The sequence below is a fragment of the Phalacrocorax aristotelis genome, chromosome 5 (genome assembly GCF_949628215.1).
Source record: "Phalacrocorax aristotelis chromosome 5, bGulAri2.1, whole genome shotgun sequence".
NCBI lineage: Eukaryota > Metazoa > Chordata > Aves > Suliformes > Phalacrocoracidae > Phalacrocorax > Phalacrocorax aristotelis.
The window spans coordinates 50,520,795-50,541,440 of NC_134280.1; the positions used below are offsets into that span (position 1 = coordinate 50,520,795).

Here is a 20,646-nt window from a genome sequence, read left to right on the forward strand (position 1 = left end):
TTTACACAGAGGCAGCCATCTATCTTCTATTATTGACCATCTGTTACTAAGAATATGTACATTTTTTATAAACTAGTAAGATTTTGATAGAAAAGGTCTTTAGTTTTATTCCTATGTACATTCATTCGTGATGTTCAACTTTGAGTTTGTAATCTTCGCTGAAAACTGACTTGTGACATCAGCCAGAGGTGATTACACATTGACTGCAACAGTACGCCTCACAGCAAGTTTAGTGAGGCACTGTGGCTAGTGCTTAAGGCCATGCTCCTGCACAGATGGAAGGGATTGATCCTCTCAAAGATGTCATACTCACTCAGCATAGAGAGGAAACAAGTTCTCTGCCTGTCCATGCCAATAGAAAAGTGTCCTTTGCAATGTGAAACCTTTTACCCCTTTGTGCAATGTGATTTCTTCCCAACAGCAAAGATAACAGCTATAGAGCATCTGCTTGCTGTAAACAGAAGATAAAACAATACCATAAATGAAAGATCAAGCTCATTACACCTGACAGTTTACTTCGGCTCCTTCCTTGTATTTCTTTCCGTTTCCTCCTTCTACTTCCCTGGGTGATATTGCTGGGCTCTTAAAATCAGCAGAGCTGACGGTAGGGATATGGGCACATAGTATCTCCAGTTTAAAATTCCAGCAAAAGTTATAAAGTACAAGGCATGGTGTGCTTTAAAACTATCATGACATGAAGGTGCATTATGCCCTGGCAGGCCTGCTGAAGGGTCAGAACGTATATGACAACTCAACTTTGTTATTGGCACATAAACACTCCCAGATGTCCATTTCAGACCTGCTCACACTGGGTCTATGTAGAAGTACTGCAGAATAAAAGCAAATGAAAAAACCCCAAATGCCTGCATGGCTGAGTAAAACTGTCAAGCGGGTGATGGACTTTTCAGCTGTGGTTATATGTTTGTAGTCCAGCAAAGTGTTTAAGTCAGATTTGCAAATAAAGTAAGAATGGACATACAGGCATACAGGGACAAAACACCATTTGCTCAGCTAGTGCTGTATCTTTTTCAGCTTAAGCTGGATTTGGCTTCATATCACTGGAAAGGTTTTGTTGCAGGGGGGGTTCTGAATTGGGAGGCTTAGGGCTGAGGGCTGGATTCTGACCCTGCAGCTGTGGGCAGAAGTCTCGACTGATACAAAGCCCCAGATTCCAATGCAGCAGCAGCTTCTACACATAACTCAAATCTGAAGTTCAAGTTTTGCTTCTTAAAAGATATGTTTTTTACAAGATCACTCATCGCATAAATATTTTAGAAACTACAGTCTTTCAGTGAAAACTGGATGACCAAAACCATGTGTGATATTAGGACTGTGCTGTCATAGCATATATGGGATGTTGAAAATGTAAAAGCTTCTGTTCCCAAAGTGGGAACATCTACAAAATCAGCAAAAAGCAAATTTTTGTAACTGTAACAGTTTAGGAATACTACTTTGGGAATGAAAGACTACTGATTCTTGCCAACGCACACTGAAATAAACTCATCTGTTGCCTGGTGCATGCTCAAAATCTTTTGGTCTTATAACGTCAGAAAAAAAAATTCTCCAGCAGAAGTCACAAAATTGCCATAGATATATTGAGTAACATGTGACAGAATGCAATTTTTACACCTTTAAAAAATAATGCCATCATCGCCATCCTTTGATAACTAATTAGAAAGCAATAAAACTTTATTATCTGAGACCTTTCATGTTCTGGTGAGGGTTTAGCCTGATACAGTAGTATTAAATTAGGAAGTGAAACCAATGTTGAAACTATCCATGGATCTTCCACAATAAAAAATATAATAAATTTTTGAAATTACATTTAGGGGGAGCTAGTCACCATGTGTCTACTGGTTTCCAGAAAAAACATGGGCGCTCGAAATTGTTTAACGTAGTAAATTTATTCCTGCAGCATCCCGTCTTGATTTGGCCATGGTTTGACAGCCCAACTTTCTTATTTTCAAAGACAGTATTTTGTTCTATTGAGTGAAAGACCTACAATGGAAAAATGCTATAATGCAGAAGAAATAACAAACCCAACAGCAATCAAACCTGAAACACTGCTTATTTTTTCTTTAACTTTTTATAAAAGATTTATTATTGTTACCAGTCTAGCAGAGGAAGTAAGTTTTAGATGAATGTATTGTGAAAAATAATAACATCCTTTCAGAGGTAGACAGGGTTTTGTCACCAGGTCACCTGCTGGACTCTGTGGTAGGGATGTAAATAAGGGTTTTTGTGAGCACTGCTTCAACCACATTAAGGACTCACCACCCATTGTTGGAGCTATGGAAAACTCTTGCTGCCATTAGGACTGAAGCCGGCATCTTTCAGTCTAGCAATATTTACACTTCTGGGATGACTGCAGCCATTCCCATAAACATACAGAGACCTGGTGCATCTATAAAACAATATACAAATGTTGTTACTAAGATTATCACAGTGTCACCACTTGCAATGCTGCTAACAGTCAATTCTGATTTGAAGTCAATCTTTCAGAATTTTATAATTTAACTGTAAGAGTCTGTGTTAATCTGGTTCAGCAACAGGGCGTGCAAAACCTCAGCTTCAGAGGTAATTTCTTGTTATCAAATCGTAGTAAAAACAATTCAGCTAGCAATTTCCTTTGTTGGGACACATGCCATTTCCATATATTGTTTCCCTTGTATAATTAAAGAAAAATTAAACCCAGTTCCATACAAAATCTTATTTTATTAAAAATTTAGCACCGTGCTACAAATGAAACTGAGGATTTTGCATTCCTGGTGAGTAGCTGTTGAAAGATGTTACTTGGCAAATCTTTTCCTCTTCCACAAACATTTATGGTTACCTCACAATTAATGCAAATAATCCAAAAGCTTCTAGTAAACTTAAATAAAACTTGTCGGTACTCTAACCAGCGTTATCATATGACAAGACACATAGAGGGCAACACAAAATATTAAGCATATAATAAGGCTTCTGGACTTTGAGCAGAAAAACGCTTCCCTGTTGAGTTTGCCAAATCCTGCAAACGTAGGAACATAGGAACACTAAGGAGTTATTGCATTAGCCAGTTTTGGTTGTGGTTTGTTTTTTTTTTTTGTGGTGTCCCCCCGCAGGCTGAATTTATTTAATTCAGCCTGTTTCTGCTCCCGGGCAGTATCACATCCACCACTCCCCATCTCGCCACCCGTCAGGTCCGACAGCGGCAAAGCCACCTTTTGTTTCGGGGTGCTCTGTCAAGGCGGGCAGCCCACGGCCCTGCCCCGCTCCCCGCTCGGGGAAGCGCGTAGCTGGGGAAAGAAGGCTCCGTCCCACTCCCTCCAGGCCGCGGGGGCCATTTTTAAATGCCTCTGTGAGGGAAAGGCGACGGGGGGTGCAGGTGCCGGAGCCCAGGAGCTCCCTGAGGCACTGAAGTTGCGGTCCTCCCTCCCCCAGAGGAGCAGGCCGAGCTGCCACCTCACAGATTCCAGCGACAGGGTGGAGGGGACGTCTAAATCCACCACTGACCCGCTAAAAGAATAAACACAACCACCAACCCACCACCCCCGCGGTTGGGAGTCCCTCGCGTTTAAAGGGCAGCTCCGGGCGGAAGGATCCCTTCGCCGCGTGAGGCGGCCGGAACTCCTTCCCTCACACACTGGCGGCCGGGCGAGCGGATCGGAGGGGCGGCCCGAGCCTTCTTTTCTCTCAGCCAAATCCCTCCGCCGCGGCGTAGCGCCGCGCTAGAGCGGTCATGGGAGGTGCGGATCGTGCTGTCCCTCCCCCGCGGGCAAGGCGCGGGGGCTGGCGGACCGGCGGCCTGCCTCTGCCCCGACCGGCGTGAGGCGGCGGCGAGGGGAGGAGGCGGAGAGCCGCGCAGGTTGCGGGGCGTGTGTGGCGTGCGTTTCGCTCTGAGAGGTGTATCCTTCCGCGGCGGCGGCGGCCATACACCGGTGTCTGCCCATCGTGTCCCTCCGCCACCGGGAGCGCAGGGGCAGGCAGCGTCTCTCCGGACGGGGTGAGGAGGCCGCGGGTTTCACTGGCAGAAAGAAGAAGAAACTTCGCAGCGCAGTGGCTGGTGCACCGGAGCACCTGGTTCGGCAGGCCGGCGGAGGGCTCCCTGCAGAAAAGAAGGAAAAGGAAGACGAGGAAGCGGCGGCGACTGCGGCCGGTGCTCGCCGCCGCCCCGCGGGGTCTCTGCCAGGCAGCCCGGGGGACTCTTTCTCGCGGGGCTCGGCGGAAGGATCTCTAGGCGGCTCCCGCAGTCGCCTCCCCCAGTACTGTTCACCCCTCGGCGCCGCCATCTTGGATTTTAATCCGCCATTTTTTTCCTCCCCCCACTCGGAATTATTTTTTTACCGCTATCACTCCTTTTTTCTACTCCCTTCTTAGTTTTCCTTCCCCCTCCGCCCTTCCCTCGCTCAGTGTTCGCTTCCCCCCTATTCCCCCACCTTCCTCCCGGTTTTGTTTTTTTTTCTCTCCCCCCCCTCGCTCTTTTCCCTTTGATGATTCATTTTCCCCCAGTGGTGGCTGGGGCAGCGCCGGCGAGGGACCCAGCGCGGAGGGCAGCCGGGAGGTGAGTCTGTGTGTGTTTAGGGGTGTCGCGACTCGCGTGGGCCCTGTGAGCGGGCGGTTGCCCCCGCGCGTGGGAGGCGCCGGGGGCGGCCGGTGAGGCGGGGGGCTGTGTCCCTCGGTCTGGGGTGGGGGGTGGGGGTCCGTGAGGGACCGTGCCCGGTGCCGCCGCCTAGGGTGAGGCGGGGAGGGCTGTCGGCGGCGCTGACAGGCGGGCCCGGCGATGCGGGGTGGCCGAGGAGGGTGTTGGGGGGGATGTCGGGGAAAGGGGTGTCCCTGTCGGTGGTGCCGCCGCAGCGGGGGCCGGGGGCGGCGGCGGGCCGGGCTCGGCGGGAGGCGAGCCCTAGGGGGCAGCAGGGGGCCGGGGAGGCGCCCCGGCCCCGCACCCCGGCAGCCGCCCGCCTCCCCGCCGGGCTCGGGGCGGGTAGGCTCAGCCTAGGGGGGCGTGGGGGGAGGCCGGGGCTTGCTCGGCAGCCTGTGGCACTTGCGCTGTTAAATGGCCAGCGCTCCCGGCGGCGTGGCCTTCCGCCCTGCGAGGAGTTTTAACCCGTGTTTGCACTGCTTGGTTTTTATTAAAGTCCGTCTTGAGCCACCATCCCGCGCTCAGAGCTTGCTGCAATTAGATCGAAACGGCTTAGTTTTTTTCTTTGTAGTTTTTCGTTTGGGGAATGCCTGCTTTTAAGGAGGGGGTAGAGCACCTCTTTGTCCAGCATCTCCATCTAAAACTTTAAACTCAAATTGTCCTCAGCGCATTACTCTCAGAAAAAGTGAAGGTGGGGGCTGAGAGAGAGAGAGTACATGGTGTTTTGAGTTGTAGCACAGGCAGTGTGAGAATCTTAAGTACGTATAACTGTGTATTTTTCTGGTGTGTTGAATTCGGCACAGGGCAACATGTACGAGATGGCAACCCGAGCAGATTGTTTAATAGTGTGACTCCAAATGCATAGTGGGAGGTTTTAATCAATGAGGTTAAAATGTATTGTAGAGTAAGTGCACACAGAGTCGTGTCCTTTTTCCATAATCCAGTCGCAATGGCTGTGGATGCATTTCCCTTCTGTTTTCATAAAAACTGAACTTTTTAATTCTTTAAGCCGCCTTCTTTGCAAGTATCGCTGTGTGAGGAAATCAAGACCGACTTGATTGAAAAATGGGATTTTGTGTTTGTTTGTTTATCGTGTTATTTTGTTGTTTGAGCTGGATAGACGCATACAAACACCCCTGCTTTATACCCATTTGAGTTCACAACCTGGAAAATAAGACTTGCTTAAAACAACTACTTAGTGCATTGGATATTAAATGAATAAGCGGGATGATGTATCCTTGTATACTCAGTAACAGGACTGAACATCACTCCTGAATAATTGTTTCGCTCTGTTAGCGCTATCCTACTGCAGGACTACAATTCCCAGTATTCCTTTCGCTCAAACAGCATTGTGCTTTATTGTAACAGATAGTTGCCCAAATTACCATAGTAAGTGTATAAGGTATGATACTTCCGCACTAAACAGCAAATCCAGGGCTGGGGTTTGATAATGCAAAGCGTTTGGGAGCAGTCCCAGCTAAAGTGCTCCTGACCTTCTCCCCCCACCCTCCTGCAAAACCCTCTTTCTTGGGCCATGGTTGAAGCCAGTGAGGTTCAGACTTCCTTGGTGACCCCCTGATCCAGTCATCACTTGGCTCTGTGGCTGTTTTGCTGGTGCAGAGGGAGGATGGCAGGGAAGTGGGCACAAGCAGGTGAGTGGGCCATAGGGCTGCTTTTGGTGTAAGGCTGGTTTGAAGTCTTCATTGAACTGTAGTGCTGTGTGGGGCTGCCCTGAGCTGCTAGGTTCAGCTGGACCTGTGTAAGTCACATAGCTAAACTGTTACAACAGCTGATGCTTTTCCTTCCCCTTTTAGTGGTCCTGCTGCTGCTCCTCCAGTGCTGTATCCTCTCTTGCTGTAGTGCCCATTGGAGCCTTTGCTAAACCCGCTCAGCACATTAAACCGGCAGAAAATTACCCGCTCTCCCTGCTGTTTGGTTAATGAGGTTAAATGGGGTTATGGAGAGCTCCAGAATTGGTGGAAATGTTTGTGTGAATTGGCGATGGGAAGAAGGAAGTTCTCCCTCTCCTGGAAGCAGTGAGCTTTTGGATTGTCTCGGTGAAAGTCTGCTGACCGCTGGAGTTGTTGCAGTGAGTTGGGGGGAATGATGCAGCCTTTAGGGTGCTTTGCTCAGCCAGTTACTCAGCTTCTCCCTGAGAGGGCACCTAGTGGAGGAAGCAGGCGGGGGAGAGAAGGACAGGAGCTGCTGAAGCACTTTGGTACCTGCATTCCCTGTCTGCCCCTCGTTTGTACTGGTATGTTGTTGCTTCTGTGCCTGCATTGTACTTGGATTAGTAGTGGGAATGTACGGACTGAGCTATTGGTGGGGGACTGAAGCCTGGGTTTGGGTTGGTTTTGGATCCGCGTATGCGCTCACAAACCTGCATCCTGGGACTGCAGTTCTGCAACAGTTTGAACTGACCTGGCGTCGGTTTTGACACAGTCTTACAGCCTCCCATGTGCCGCTGTTAATCCATGTCCAATTCTGCACTCAACTTATTCTGAGAACTAACTAGCTGAGAAGAAAAAAACAGCTGGGCTGGTTGGTTTTTTTTTTTTCCTAGTGGTTTAATTTACTGAACTAGTTCATCCCAGGGACAAAGAGTAAAAAATGGGTGTGAAATCAGGTGGTTAAAATAAGCATCTGCAGGGGGGAGCTGAAGTCATCCTGTCTAGGTAGCTTTTATCCTGTAGAGGAATTGCAGCCTCAACTCCAGCATCTTTGAAGTCCTGTGGGACCACCTGACCTTTCTTTAAGATACAGCTTTGACTACAGAGATAATGGGGAAGTAAACTCCCAAATATCTTATTTTTTGGTCACTTCCTGTGGTTTCAAAGACCTCTGTTCCATGCCTGGTTCTGCTGTGTTTTAGTATCATCAATGGTGATTTGTAGTGTAACATAGAACATTAGGTTCCTGTTTAAAGTGACAGTGTGCATTGGTTTTGCACCCTTTGTGAGCCAGAAGCATTCTGGGCCTCGCTTTCCTCTCTGGCTTAATGGTACTTGTCTGAGCTGTCAAAACCAGTAACTAAAATAAGATTTGAGGCTGTTTTGAATAATTCCTTAAAGCTGTGCAGGTTTTCATTCTACTTTGATTTTGCTCAGAGTCTTTCTTATTCTCAAACTTGAATGTGTTTTAGGAGTGGGTAGATTTTTTTTGTTACCCAGGTGGCGTGGCTGTAGTGGAACAGTCTACAGCCTGGTGATGCTATAGAAAAATTGGTTTCATGGTTTTGCTTTGGTTTCCAAATTCAAAGGTTGATTGCTTTTTTAGAGCTATCAGTAATGAAACCTTTATCTTTTCTCTTGATACCATTGATTTGTCCAGAAAAGCTGAGGCTGTGGCCATTGGGTCTTTTGTTTTTGTGTCTTGTATTTGCTTTAGGCCGCTGTCTTGTTGAGGAAGACTTTTTCAGCTACACTTCATTTAAAAAAAAAAAACAAAAAAACAAACAAAACCAACAACAACAACAAAAACACCCACCCAAACAAATCTGGTTTAGATGTTTGAACGCTTTAAAAAAGAAAAAGTCAAAAAACTGTATTTCAGAAGAAGGTCCTTTGACTGTGTACTGGAGACTGTGGGAAAGGGGAGGATGACCCTGCCTGTTGGGAAACCTCCTGATCCCTGTGTCCTGGAGACGGATGAACAAAATCCACTCTCTCTGTTTAGAAGCTGTCCCTGTCCTTAAAGTAATAAATATTATATGCAAGAACTGTATTATGGAAGACTAAAATAAAGGATACTTGAACTTCTTATGGTTACTGATGTATGTTTTTATAGTTCAGGGTTTTAATGATTTGGTTTTGCGCAGCTTTTTTTCCCCCTCACAAGAAGACACTTCTTAATTGATAGATTTCACAGACGAGTCCAAAACCTGGGAGGCTCAGGCAGCTTTTGAGATCCATTTTAGCAGCCACAGAATTCCTTTACTCAAATTCATAGGGATTTACTACACTTCCCAGTATAAAAGGACTAAGTTTTTTCATATGTGATATAAATCTGAGCAGCACAGTTTGATCGGTCTGGTAAACACTTCTGGATAAATCTGACTTTGAGTATCTTACGTGATGACACCATGAATCATGTTTGTGCTTCAGTTGATGATTGGTTCTTCTGAATGTTATCAAAATACAAATGATGCTCAGAAAGTATGTTAATAGATTTAATAAATTTAGAACCAGGTAAATGAAACTTGAGTTTTCATTTTTGAGAGTACTGTTGTGATGAAGTGGTAAATTCCTTGATGGCATGTGACAAATACAATTGAGGTGTATTTTGACATTTGAGGAAATGGGCCTGTAAAACTACAGTAATAGAATTATAAACGGTAGTATAATGATAAAGAGTAGTGGTATAATTAATAAAAGGTTAAACCAGCAATGTTGAACACTTATATTGAAATAAAGTCCTTTAAAAGCTGTAATTGGGTTGGTACACCTAACAGTATAGATAAACCCAAAGTCATAAGTGATTCATGCAGGGTGTTGTATTATTCGATGGCAGAGCCCTTTAGCAGGAATTTCTAAGCATGTGGAGGTGTATGTATGTTCCAGTTTCTTCTTGAAGAGGAAGATGGTGTTCATCTCTTCCTCTTCTCCCTCTATTCCTAAAGGACTTGTCAGCATGAGTCTGATGTAGAAAGTATTGAGAGCGAATCACATCTGAAGATATATTAAAGATTGTGTGGTGATGATGGGTGGGGTGTCTCTTGCTCTTTTTTAGGTTACCTGTTGGCATTAGGGGCTGTGATACTCACTGGGAAAGGAATCCTGTGAGTTGGTTCTGGCTTTTGATACCATCTCTTGATAGCAATGTTTGTGTATTGGGAGAAGGAATATAGGCTGAAGAAGGACAGCTGCAGTCTTCAAGTTTGTCGTTTGGCTGTTATTAGGAAATAAAAGGCAGCAGTAGGTGGAGACAAAGGTTTTCTTGCTCATTAGACTACTAGGCTCAAGTAAATAATGATTTTTCACAAGAATGTTTGCTAGGCTTCACTAAATGAGTTTTGATTTTGCTTGGGGAGGACTTCCGTCGTCATCTATATCAATGTATTTTGCAGCAAAAGCAAGTATTTTTTCTAATGCTTAATATGGTTTGGGTACTCTTCTGTGGTCACATTCCTTCTTACCTTTGCTATCATACTTTTCTGCCTAACGAATACAGTAATGACAAGAAGTCTCTTAGCACAGATAGTACTCATCGTCTTCCCCAAACTGGACTTATGAGAGATCAGTCTCCTTCTTTGTGCAGGGTATACCTTTTTCTAGCTGAAAGTGTAGCTGCTGTACCTGTTAGTTTTCAGAAATACTACCGTATCGAATGTTTTTCCTCCAGATTGTTGCATACCAGTGTTCATCTACAATTGGACTTAATTCACCTGTACTGCTCTTGAACTGTAGCACACTATAAAGTGTAGTTCAGTCCTGGTTTACAAAGCGGGATTTGAGTATATCAAGTGGTAAAATGAATTGATTAAGAAGCAGAAAAAGGGAGTTTGTCATTAAGTGTTTATGTGATAGTACAGATCCTCGCAGGGTAGCTGTCTGCTGAAAGAAGTTCAGGTGGGATGCTTAACAAGAAAGGTTTGGGTTTTTTTTTTTTTCTTTTTAAATGTATGTTGTCAGGCAAGCTGTATGAAGGAAAAAAAAAGTCCAGTATTGCGTAGTACAGGTTTAGCTGCAAGATTTCCAAGGGTTTTTTTTGGGGGTAGTATGTAAAAATATCTGCTTCTACATACAGCTACATGCAGTGAACAGGGTTTTCCCTAGCAAATTTTGAGTCACTGGTTTGTTTTCTGAAGGCTGTTTCTGTTAACTTCCTAAAGAATTTTGTAGGTATACTGAGAGACTTTTGCATTCTGGTAGTCAAACTGGTTCTGGCTCTGTTAAAAAGCTACGTTAAAGCTGGCTGGTCCAGTAAAATAGACATTTAAACTTTTTGGTTTTTTTAATCTTGACGTCAAAGCCCAGCCCTTCTGTCACTGGCAGCAAGAAAAATTCCTTGTCCGCTAAAATGGTCTCAATTCTTTTTCTTTACACTGAGGCGGTATCTTAGCCAGCTTTTCCTCAGTATGGTTCTGTTACACTTTGTCGGTAATCTTACTATCCTTCTGTGACAATTTGTAAAAGTTTCTAAAACCTGTAGATTTCTGGATGATACTTCTGGTAAGACGTTTGAGCCAATACATCTGTTAAGACATTGTCTCTAATGTTTCTTTCTCTTACACCTCAATCTTCTGAATCTTTATGAGTAACTTAGTTACTAATCATCTGGCCATAAATATTTCTGTAGCTTTAATTAGCTGGATCACATAGGTGTCTAACAGAAATCCAGTATTTTGCTACTCTTAACTGATAAAACACAGAATTTCTACAAAAGACACTATTTCAAAACATCTGTTAATTTGATGCACATTTTTTCTGCCAGATCAAATGCCTGTTACATGATGCCCATTATCTGCCGTGAGCGGATCATCAACACTCTCTTTTTAATAACTGTAAAAAGAAAAGGCACAATTTATTTCTTTATGAAGAAGCAGTAGGGAAGAGGATGAGTTAAAACCAAGTAAATGAATGCATAAATGCAGTTGTAAAATAATTGTGTAAATCAGTGTTGGATTTTTTCCTGCAAGTTAGTGAGGTGCAGCTGGATACAAAAGCATTAGTAGCTTTCTTATAATTATTTATGCAAAAAGTATTGAGACTGCAGATGAAAACTGGCATGTGCTTTGCTGGCCATTTATGTACTGTAAAATTTCAGCTCTACTTGTGAACCTACTTACTACTGGCCCATTGAGCCAGATGCATTCTGGCTGGTTTTTTGCTACATGGACAGTAAAAACAGTAGCCTGGGTCCTCTAGATCATTACTGAGGGGTTTTTGAGCTCTGATCTTTTTAAATAAAGATCTAATATCTTCCCTCACTCTCATTCCAAAACGGCTGTCAGTTTTCTGATTGCATTTTTGTTGTTGTGTTTTGTGGTTTCTCTTGGTTTTTTTAACTGTGTTAGTCTTTAGTTATTGGAGGATGTTTGTATATGTCATTCTTTGCTGTAGAGTTCCAGATTACAGATTTTATTTGTTAGGAAATACAGTCTTAATTGGGTGTATATTTGAAAATATTCCGTCTTTGGAGTCACATAGCTGCGTGCGTAATTATCCATGCATGCCTATATAAATACGTAGGTATATATGTGTGTGTAGTCCAGCTCTGAAAATTGAGTTGTCTGTAGCAATATATCAGTTTTAGAATGCCATCTTTCCTTCCAGATGTAGCGGTAAGTTCTAGGACAATATTTCACCTGTGGATATCTGTATTTGCAACAGTTCCCTGTACTAGTGCTAATGAACAGCTTTTATTTCTTCCTAACGCAAATGCAGATCACAATCTTTCCTCCCTGCCTTTTTTTTTTTCCTTTTTGTTAAAATCTGTGTCTTGGAAACAGTTTTACAGTAAGTTCTAATTGTGTTAATATTTTGCTTCCAGTAGGAATTGGAACTGAAATTATTCATCCACTTCTCCAAGCCTTTTGAAAAGTGACTAAATGCAACTGAGTCAGATTGTCTGTGGGAATGAAGTGGCTGGGAGAATCCAAGAACATGGTGGTGAATGGCAGGAGAAGTGGAAGCAAGTCGTCTAATGACCATGCGCAGAATCAGACCAAATTGCAGCATGCAGGAAAGGAGAATCCAAAGACAGGCAAAAATGGAATTGAGAGAAGATCAAGCAGATGTAAGTACATGTTTATGCAGCTTAGTGCTATATGTGATTCATCTGTCAATTTGCAAGTCAGGCTTCTGGCTTGTCTTAATTCATGAAGGAGGTCTGCATTCAGCATGCAGCTATGATCAGAAGTATTAATAATGTTTGTATTTGTTGGATGTGTTAACTTGCTTTAGGAATATAGATCTCTTGCAAATTATATGTTAACTTTTAAACTTATTTGATTATTAGCCCAACTTTTAGTGAATACACATGTAGGAGTAAACCCTATTTTGAATGAAGTCACATATATTAATAGTCATTATGAAACAGTTTTAAGGAACATGGATTTTTATTTTTGCTGTTGGTCTGGGATGAAGGACTAAATACAAATTCAGATTAAGTCCTTTATTCAGGTTTGGGGAAAATCAGGTTTGAAATTTTCATGGCTTCATCACAGAGGTCAGAAATTGTAGAGGCACAGGCATGACTCCACTCTGTAGTCTGGAAAGATGCTTGTAGATGGGGAGTGGAAGAGAGAAGGAAACCAAAATTAGAGACACCCATAAAATAGATTCTAAAATACTTTTTCCATTGGCTGCTACATAAATGAACAAAAGCAAGAGTGGAAAAATTAACTGTGCTCCTGCTTCTTCAGATATTTTATCATCTTATATAATTCTACGTAAGTTATATTTTTTTGTCTCCAGTTAGTGTCTGTCTGTGCCCAGGGCTAGCTGGGTTTTATAACATTCCTTAAATGACATCTAATTTACGCTCTCTTATTTGCAGGTAGTGGTGCTTCAGGATTTGAGGGTCAAAGTCGTTATGTGCCTTCCTCTGGAATGTCTGCCAAGGAACTGTGTGAAAACGATGACCTAGCAACTAGTTTGGTTCTTGATCCCTATTTAGGTTTTCAGACACACAAAATGAATACTAGGTAACTTGTCTTTATATTTCTAGAAAAGAATTTATCATCTTAGTTGATGTGATCAGAACAAAACTGTGGGATTTCTTGCACGTTTACAAAAGTCCGAAAAAATGGCAATTTACGAGTAGCTTCCACCTTTAAAATGGTATTGCATGTGAGACTGGAACTCACAACTCTGTAGCAGCGTGCATTTGTAACGCTATCATAGGTCTTTCTATTAGCGCTCATGTGTGTTTATGCTGTAGAGCAGGTTGTTAATGGACAGTTTCCCAGCTTAAACAATTAACTAATCATAAGTTTTAAATCGGTAGTCATCTGAAATATTTCAAAGACAGAAGTTAGTGTTTGGGGACTTTTCTGTTTATTTCATGTGCCTGAGTTGCTTCCCCCTCCACACCCCCACTTACTTTTACAGCATCATAAGACGCGCTTCCTGAGCACTTCAGTGTTGGTGCCACTTGATCTTAAGTTCTTGCAGACCCATGCTGAAGGAACACTACTCAGACATGTCTGTATGTGTAAGATAAACTAATGTGCACACTGGGATCTTGCTTACCAGAACTGCACGCAGTTGTTTTCTGTTACACACCTGTCTGAATAATTCAGTGTAGTCTTGGGCTTTAGTGGTTGCACGCTTCTTCCTTTTTGTACAGATGTGCTACCGATCATAAGCAAAGTCTGTACATCTCTATTAAGCTTTTGTTTGCATCCAGGGTCTGCATTGCTAGTTTAATGGAGAAGCTATATATAAATGATAAGTTTCTAAGGGCAGGAATCACGTGCTTATTTTTGTACAATAATAAGACCTGGGGTTTCCAGGCAGCACATTGTGGGAAACAGGCTGCTCAACCCTCCAAGCTGTTGATGTGGCTATTTTAAAAGAACTGTTTACCTGTGCAGCACGATCACATAAGCAGAGTATTAGTTAAGTAGATTTTTGTATGTATGTAACAAGCTGATTGCTTAAAAAATGACTGCTACATTAATTGGTGTTGTCATGTAACATAAATGGGTGCTGGTGTAATCCCACAGCCTGAGTTTCACATGAAATTGCAGCAGTGTGGTCCTAGTAGTGGTAAAGACTTCAAAGAGATTTTTCTTTTTCAGTGGACAGTGCAACATCCATCTTTAAGAGGAATGCTTGAGTTCTCCTGTTCCCTCCAAGCTATTGGTTACAATAGCACATTGTGCCCAGAGCAGTGTCTAGGTAGATATTCTAACAGTTCAGTTTGGAGTGTCTTAGAATTTCCAGCAGTTAATTGAGCTAAATACATAAGGTCAAAAGGCTTTTTTGTTTTGTTGCATGAATGGTAGTCTACAGGTTATGCACAGGTAGTTAATTATTATGCTTTTTGCTAAGGAAGTGATGTATTCATTTGTTGAATATTTGGAGAAGCTACTTTGAGAAATGTTGTTTTCTGCTGCTATGTTTTCAACACCTAAAATACTTTTTTTTAATTACTAAGTTGAATCAGAAGACTACACAAAGGCTATCGTCATGTATTTCTTCCTTTCTCGGACTTGGAGAACAGTTACAGGCAGTCTTGAAGGACAATAGTTAATAATCTTGGATCACTATGGGAAATACTTAGGTGAGGCTTACAACTTCTACCAGAAACACATCTTCTTGCCTCTTTCATAATGTCCTATCGACAGAGTTTCTGTTGTTGCAATGGGTTAAAATAAAGGCATCAGCATAGTTCTTATTTATCTGTTTGGTACAGTGATGACATCTGCTTGTTGCTGTAGCTGTGATGCTTAGATCATCTTCCTTCCATCCTAGTAAGCTGTAGTCTTCCTAGAGCTCCTGATATTTATTGTTGTATGGCTTTGAGGGAAGGTGGGGGGAAAGCAGATAAGAAAAAATTAGATCATTTTTGAAATACCAGATGCCAGTACCCAAATACATGATGGTAGTAGAAATTAAGATTTATGTCTTAGGGTATTTTCTGCCTCAGTATGATGAAGTCATGTTAGTTACATAGTATGTGTATTGAGGTGCACTTAAAGTACAACAGCCATTTGTGATGGCAAGCAAATATTCCCTGGTCCCTTGTTCTCATTTGTTTGAAGATGTACTGTGGAGGTGACCGCCAGCATTCTGCTTTGCTGTTGGAAACACTTAAGAGGTTTGTGTTTTTGCAACTAGCAGCCCAGCATAAGCTGATGACCACTTCCTGAAGTTGTACTGTACCTTACCTCTGGAAGTCAAGTCTGTATTTTTGTGTGTCTTCTATATAAACACTTTCTGTACTTCGTTCTTTCCTTTAGTTGAAGAGTTTGTAGGGCCCTCTTGTTTTACTCAGAGTGTATTTATTAGAGAGCAAAAAACCATCATAACATTCTACTAAAATATCTAGATTATTTTTGGAACATCTGTGTTTTCCACGCTTTTTATACTGAACTAGTGATCTTATGGTAGAGTGATAAAAGCATGATCGTTATTTTTCAGGGTTTTGGGTTTTTTCCTGGTTTTTTTTTTAATTATTTTTTTTCCTGGGGGCCATAAAAATAAAGGCTTGCAATTCCTGAATGCCCTCTTGTCTTGGGAAATGGGCTGTTAGCTCTGCAAGCTGTCAAGTCAGTAACATCTGAAAGAGCTGAAGACTAGTTCTCAAAAGATTACAACCAGATCCTCAATGAGTTTGTCCAGGGTTCCTCTGAAATATCATTTTGTCACCAGGGATTTGACGGACAGTGTAAAATATAGCTCTGGAGATGTCTTCAGTGGCTTTACCCAGGAGTAACTTTTTTCATCCTCTTGAATTTCCAAGAGAAACAAGGTTGTTCACAGAGCTTCTGGCCCTCTTTACAGGCCATGTGGTTATTCTTTCATCAAATTGGTAGCTCTTATCTTGACAAAATAGCAGGTTAGCGGTTCATAAAAAAAGAAAAACCAAACATATGTTAGGAAATATAATCTTGTCAAGTATAGCAGTTGTAAGAGGTTTTGTTGCTTCTTGTACAAATCCTGTTATATCAGGCCTTTTTTTTGTTGGTGGGGGTTTTTTTTTGGTGACAAAGGCTATCCTGGCTGTAATATTTACTTAGTCTTGCATGCCTGTCCTTTTTGTAAAAATGAATTTGCAAGCTGTTACTTCCTGGATTGAAGGTTGTCTAACACTAGAGGTTAAAACTGACACTTGTAAAAAGCCAAGTGAATTCTTGCTTATCTCACCATCTTTTGTTTTCAGATGCTTTTCCCTAGGCTGAGTGCGGAATCTTGAAGTTGTATGCCTTAATGGCTAATCCACTCTTTACTATCTTGCATACAAATATGTTAGTGTTTAAATCTTAAACTAAACTGCTGATCATCCTGCTGCTGTTACCAGCCACTGTTGTCTCCTCGTTCCCTAAAGCACCAGCATCATGCTGGGGAATACTGAGAGCAGTTCCAATGTCTAAGTTTGCAAGTGATGTAGGAAGTCAAGCATGTTGTAGTCGGTTTTAGGAGAATATAGGGGTGTTTCCGAACTCCATATTGCTGCTTTCAGTGAAGTTACAAAACGGTGTGTGGCATGAGTGGTTTTGTCTGATAACGTGAGAGGACCAAGCTTTAAGAATTTCCCTGTTTTCCATAGCAAACATGAAGTGTTTGTGCATGATGTACTGGGAGCTGCTTTCTCTCAACACTGCAGCAAGAGCAATTGCTGGCCTTGGTGTAAACCATCAGTTATTCCTGAACTTGACTGGGTATTACTCTTTGTCCCTTAGTGTCAGTGTTGAGCAATGAAGACAAAAAAGGCAAAGCAGTTCCATATCACTTGCATTGATGGGTCTGTGCTGAATCTCTTCTATGTTCCTTAGCTCATTTCAATATAATAATTAAAGGGCTCAGTATTCATCTTAGGCAGGGTTTGGAGATAGAACGAGTCATGTGGCTTCTGCTAAATAAGGTTCCGTGGCTGTGTAGCTCAACTTCAGTGTTGTGGCGCTATAGAGGTACTAGATTAGAGGTATGCAGCTCTTATGTAGTGACACCCTGTTTCAAAATGAAGCTTTTATGTTCTTCAGACCTTAGCGTCTGCGCGCTTTCCAAAATTATTTTGTTTCACTTTTGTGTAAAATCTGCTTTCTCCATTTTTTTTTTTTTAAATTTGCTGTTAATTTAATTCAGTAAAGTCCTTTAGCTTGTTCTTGGTTGTCTTCCTTCACTGTATGTAGTCACACACAGTAATTACATTGGAACTAACTGGTTTGCTGCTGCTGAATGTTTTGGATTTTAAAAAAAAATCCACAACCAAAACCACCTCCCAAACAACCAAACTTCCCTTCATCCTGCCAACCAACACCCACCAGCCTACTCTTACACAGTTTTTCTGGTTGCACCTTCAATTTCAATAAAAAGTATTGTATCTCCAAAAGATGGAGTGGCTTGCATCCAGTGGTCATGGTAACTGCTAAATTAAATTTACCATATGGAGTGTCAGAATAGGAATGAAGGAAAATGTTGGGGGTTTTTTGTGTCCCCTATATTTAATTTTTAAAAAAGCATTTATTTGATAATCATATTAAGGAACACAACATTATGTGGCTGTTAGAAGTACAAAAAATTCTAGGCTGTGTTAGAGTTTTGACCACACTGATGCGTACATAGTTTCAGCTCAAGAAACTTAAGCAATGTGGCTTACTTTCTTCATTAAAAATGCTGTTTTGAACTTTGGCCTTTAAAGAACATGGGTTTTTTTTCCAGTAACAACACCGGAGATTAAACACAGAACAAGTTGCTCTTTATATAACTAGCTTTTAATTAAGATACTCATACTACAGGGTTGGGCAGGGGAGAAGCCAAAATGTAAGTAATGTAACTAAGTAAATTGTTTCCACTTACAGAAGTAGATGATTTTCAACTCTCGTTGTGCTGTCTTGAATGCCTAACAGCCTTGCAGTTTTAGCTTTTGTGCTGAATCTCTGGTATTAGATGAACAGTAACTTGCTGTCTTTCCACAGCCACTTAAAGAAAAATATCATCCAGACAAAGTGCCTGTTGTTAAGAGGCTAATGGGATGCTATGTTTTGATAAATTCACTCTTCTTGATGTTCCCTAGTCAGAAGTTAAGAAATAGGTTTAGAAATATAACTCTCTATCATGCACTGGCACGCTATGTAGAGTTCCATACTGGATCTCTTGCAGCATCAGTTTATCCTTTTTGTTCAAACTCACTGCTCTCAGTGACTGAGACTGAGCAAGGTACTGTGCTTCTGAACTTACCCGAAACTCTCCTTTAACTTCCTTTATAGGCAAGCATCTCACTGACCTTTGGCTTTATACCTTGGAGTTTCAAGATTCTTTAAGTATTCCCGAGGTAAGAGAAACTTGAGAGACAGAAAGAGCTTTGCTTCCCCAAGCCATTTTCCTGTGTCTTCCTTATTGAGACCACCTCAGTTTGCCCTTAACCATGATAAGATCATCTTCTAGCTGATTTTGAAATTGCAATAGCTATAGCTTTTTTGGATCTTGTTGACTAGGGAAAAAGAAATATTTCTTAGGGAAGTGTGAAAAGTTTCTGTTCTGCAGCTTGCCAGGAAGAAGGGCTATTATTATTTCTTTAAAGATATTGTGATAGCTGAATTTTTCATTCCTAGCTTAATTTTAACAACAGACTGTTTTGCAGCAGACTCCATGTTTTGTGAGACCTGACCCCTGAAGCTGTTTGTAGGGTGGCTTGAGGAGTCTGTGCCTGTGAGCAGATTCAAACCCCAAAGTGTCTTATTCAGTTTCTGTGGTGGAATCTTAATAAAGGTACTGTTCATAGCAGCAAACCAGAAGTCTGGATAAACAATTCTGATTTTAACTGACTCTCTGTTTAGAGTCTGGATTGACTGGTTTGTTTTGTTGGGTTTCTTGTGCTCTTTCTATCTCTCTATTTCTCTTCTTTGAACTAGTCTCCTATTTTACTGACACTTAAAAGCCAGTTTCTTTGGCTCAGTTTATATATATATATTTAGCTGTGGGGTCTTTTCAGGCTCTCTTCATGGTGGTGCTTAAAAACAGTCATGAAGACTCTTCCAGCATATGCATAGATTTTTTTTTTTTTTTTTGTCATGTGTAATTGAGAAAGCCTTGCAACATCAAGATGATAGTATTTAAGGTTGCTTCTCAAAAGCAATTAGCTTTTTGGTAGGTAGTGCTGGGAGAAGACTAATGAATAAACTGCTATTTCATTTTACTCCTGGGAGAAGTGAAGTGTCTATCAGTAGACCCTCAAATGCTTAAGGAAGACCTGACTTCTAGGCTTTCTTGGCATACTGGCTTCTTCAGTGTGTCAAATCAGAAGGTACCTTTTAAATTATGTGTGGAGATACACCAGTGAAAGTGCTGAAGTTTTCATGAGGAGTCTAGGTTGTGGTATTCTGGATTAGCTGATAAACATATGCTCTCAGTGCAGTCTACATGTGCTGTTGAGCTGTGAACAACTAACTCAGGCTCAGAGTGCAAAGTGTTATTCTAGTTCCTTGATTTGGGAACCCTTGAAGCAAAATGCAGCGCATCATGATGTTGGTTTCTATCATCTTTCCGTGTATTTGTGGACACTTCTTGCTTGTTTGGATTCATGTTAATCTTCTTCCATTATCTCTGCCCTGTCACCATGTAAAAAATATCAGTACAGTGTTTTGACAGAGGTGCTGCAGGAGGTCCTTGGTATTAATTTTTGAACCCTTGGGTTGCTGAGAGTTGTGTTCTTTAAAAAACCCAATTCCTGTTGCAAGTTTCAAATGCCTGGCATATGGTGTCATGTTCATCTGACCTTTTAACATTTTGAGGTTTTTACAATCTGTTCAGCCCTTTCCGGTTTCCAGCCTTCTTTTTAGCCTCTTCGAGACTTGGGCATACACTAACTATTCTGCTTCTCAGGAATGATGTTGCATGAGTTTCTGCTAGACATTTAAAGGAATTCCACCAGCAGTGTGGAATGCCTGAGGCAAGAACCCATAGAAACACCTGCTGAATGTGATCCATGAAGGTATGCGGGTGACTTTTTTTAAAGGACTGGGGCCAGGTTCTGAGCTTACCTAAGATAGCTAGTCAGGTAGACATCTAGTCACCCTCTGAGAATGGTACGTTGTGAAAGACCTGAAATATGAGCGTCACTTTGGAGCTATAAGATGTTCTTCTAATTTCTAGAAAATGTAGGTTGCTGATTCTTTTTTCTGTAGGTCTTGAGAGTCACTGCAAGCTTAGCATCTGCCCTTCTGGTTTTTTATTTAGATCTCTCCCTCCCCCCCCACAATGGTGGCTGAGTTGGGATATTGCTTTCTTTAGCTAGCCTAGACCAAGCTGCTTCTTGATGATAAACAAGTATGATTACGTTTATCAGCACATACGTTGCCTGTCTCGGATGCTAATGCACTTTTGAGTGTGATTGGTTTTTCTACCTACCTTTGC

General features: G+C 41.9%; 1 protein-coding gene across 4 annotated transcripts in view; it reads left to right on the forward strand.

The window, feature by feature from the left end:
• Positions 1-1,897: 1,897 nt before the first annotated feature.
• Positions 1,898-20,646, forward strand: part of KMT5B (lysine methyltransferase 5B) — a 32,959-nt gene continuing 14,210 nt past the window's right edge. Inside the window, exons 1-3 of one of the 4 annotated variants that reach the window (XM_075094424.1) lie at positions 1,898-4,543; positions 12,113-12,358; positions 13,121-13,268. In XM_075094424.1, coding sequence (XP_074950525.1) covers positions 12,199-12,358; positions 13,121-13,268 — 308 coding nt within the window. In that variant the 5' untranslated portion in view covers positions 1,898-4,543; positions 12,113-12,198. Of the gene's footprint in view, positions 4,544-12,112; positions 12,359-13,120; positions 13,269-18,500; positions 18,566-20,646 lie in introns of those variants that run through there. The other 3 variants (XM_075094425.1, XM_075094427.1, XM_075094426.1) reach the window with 3 other exon arrangements.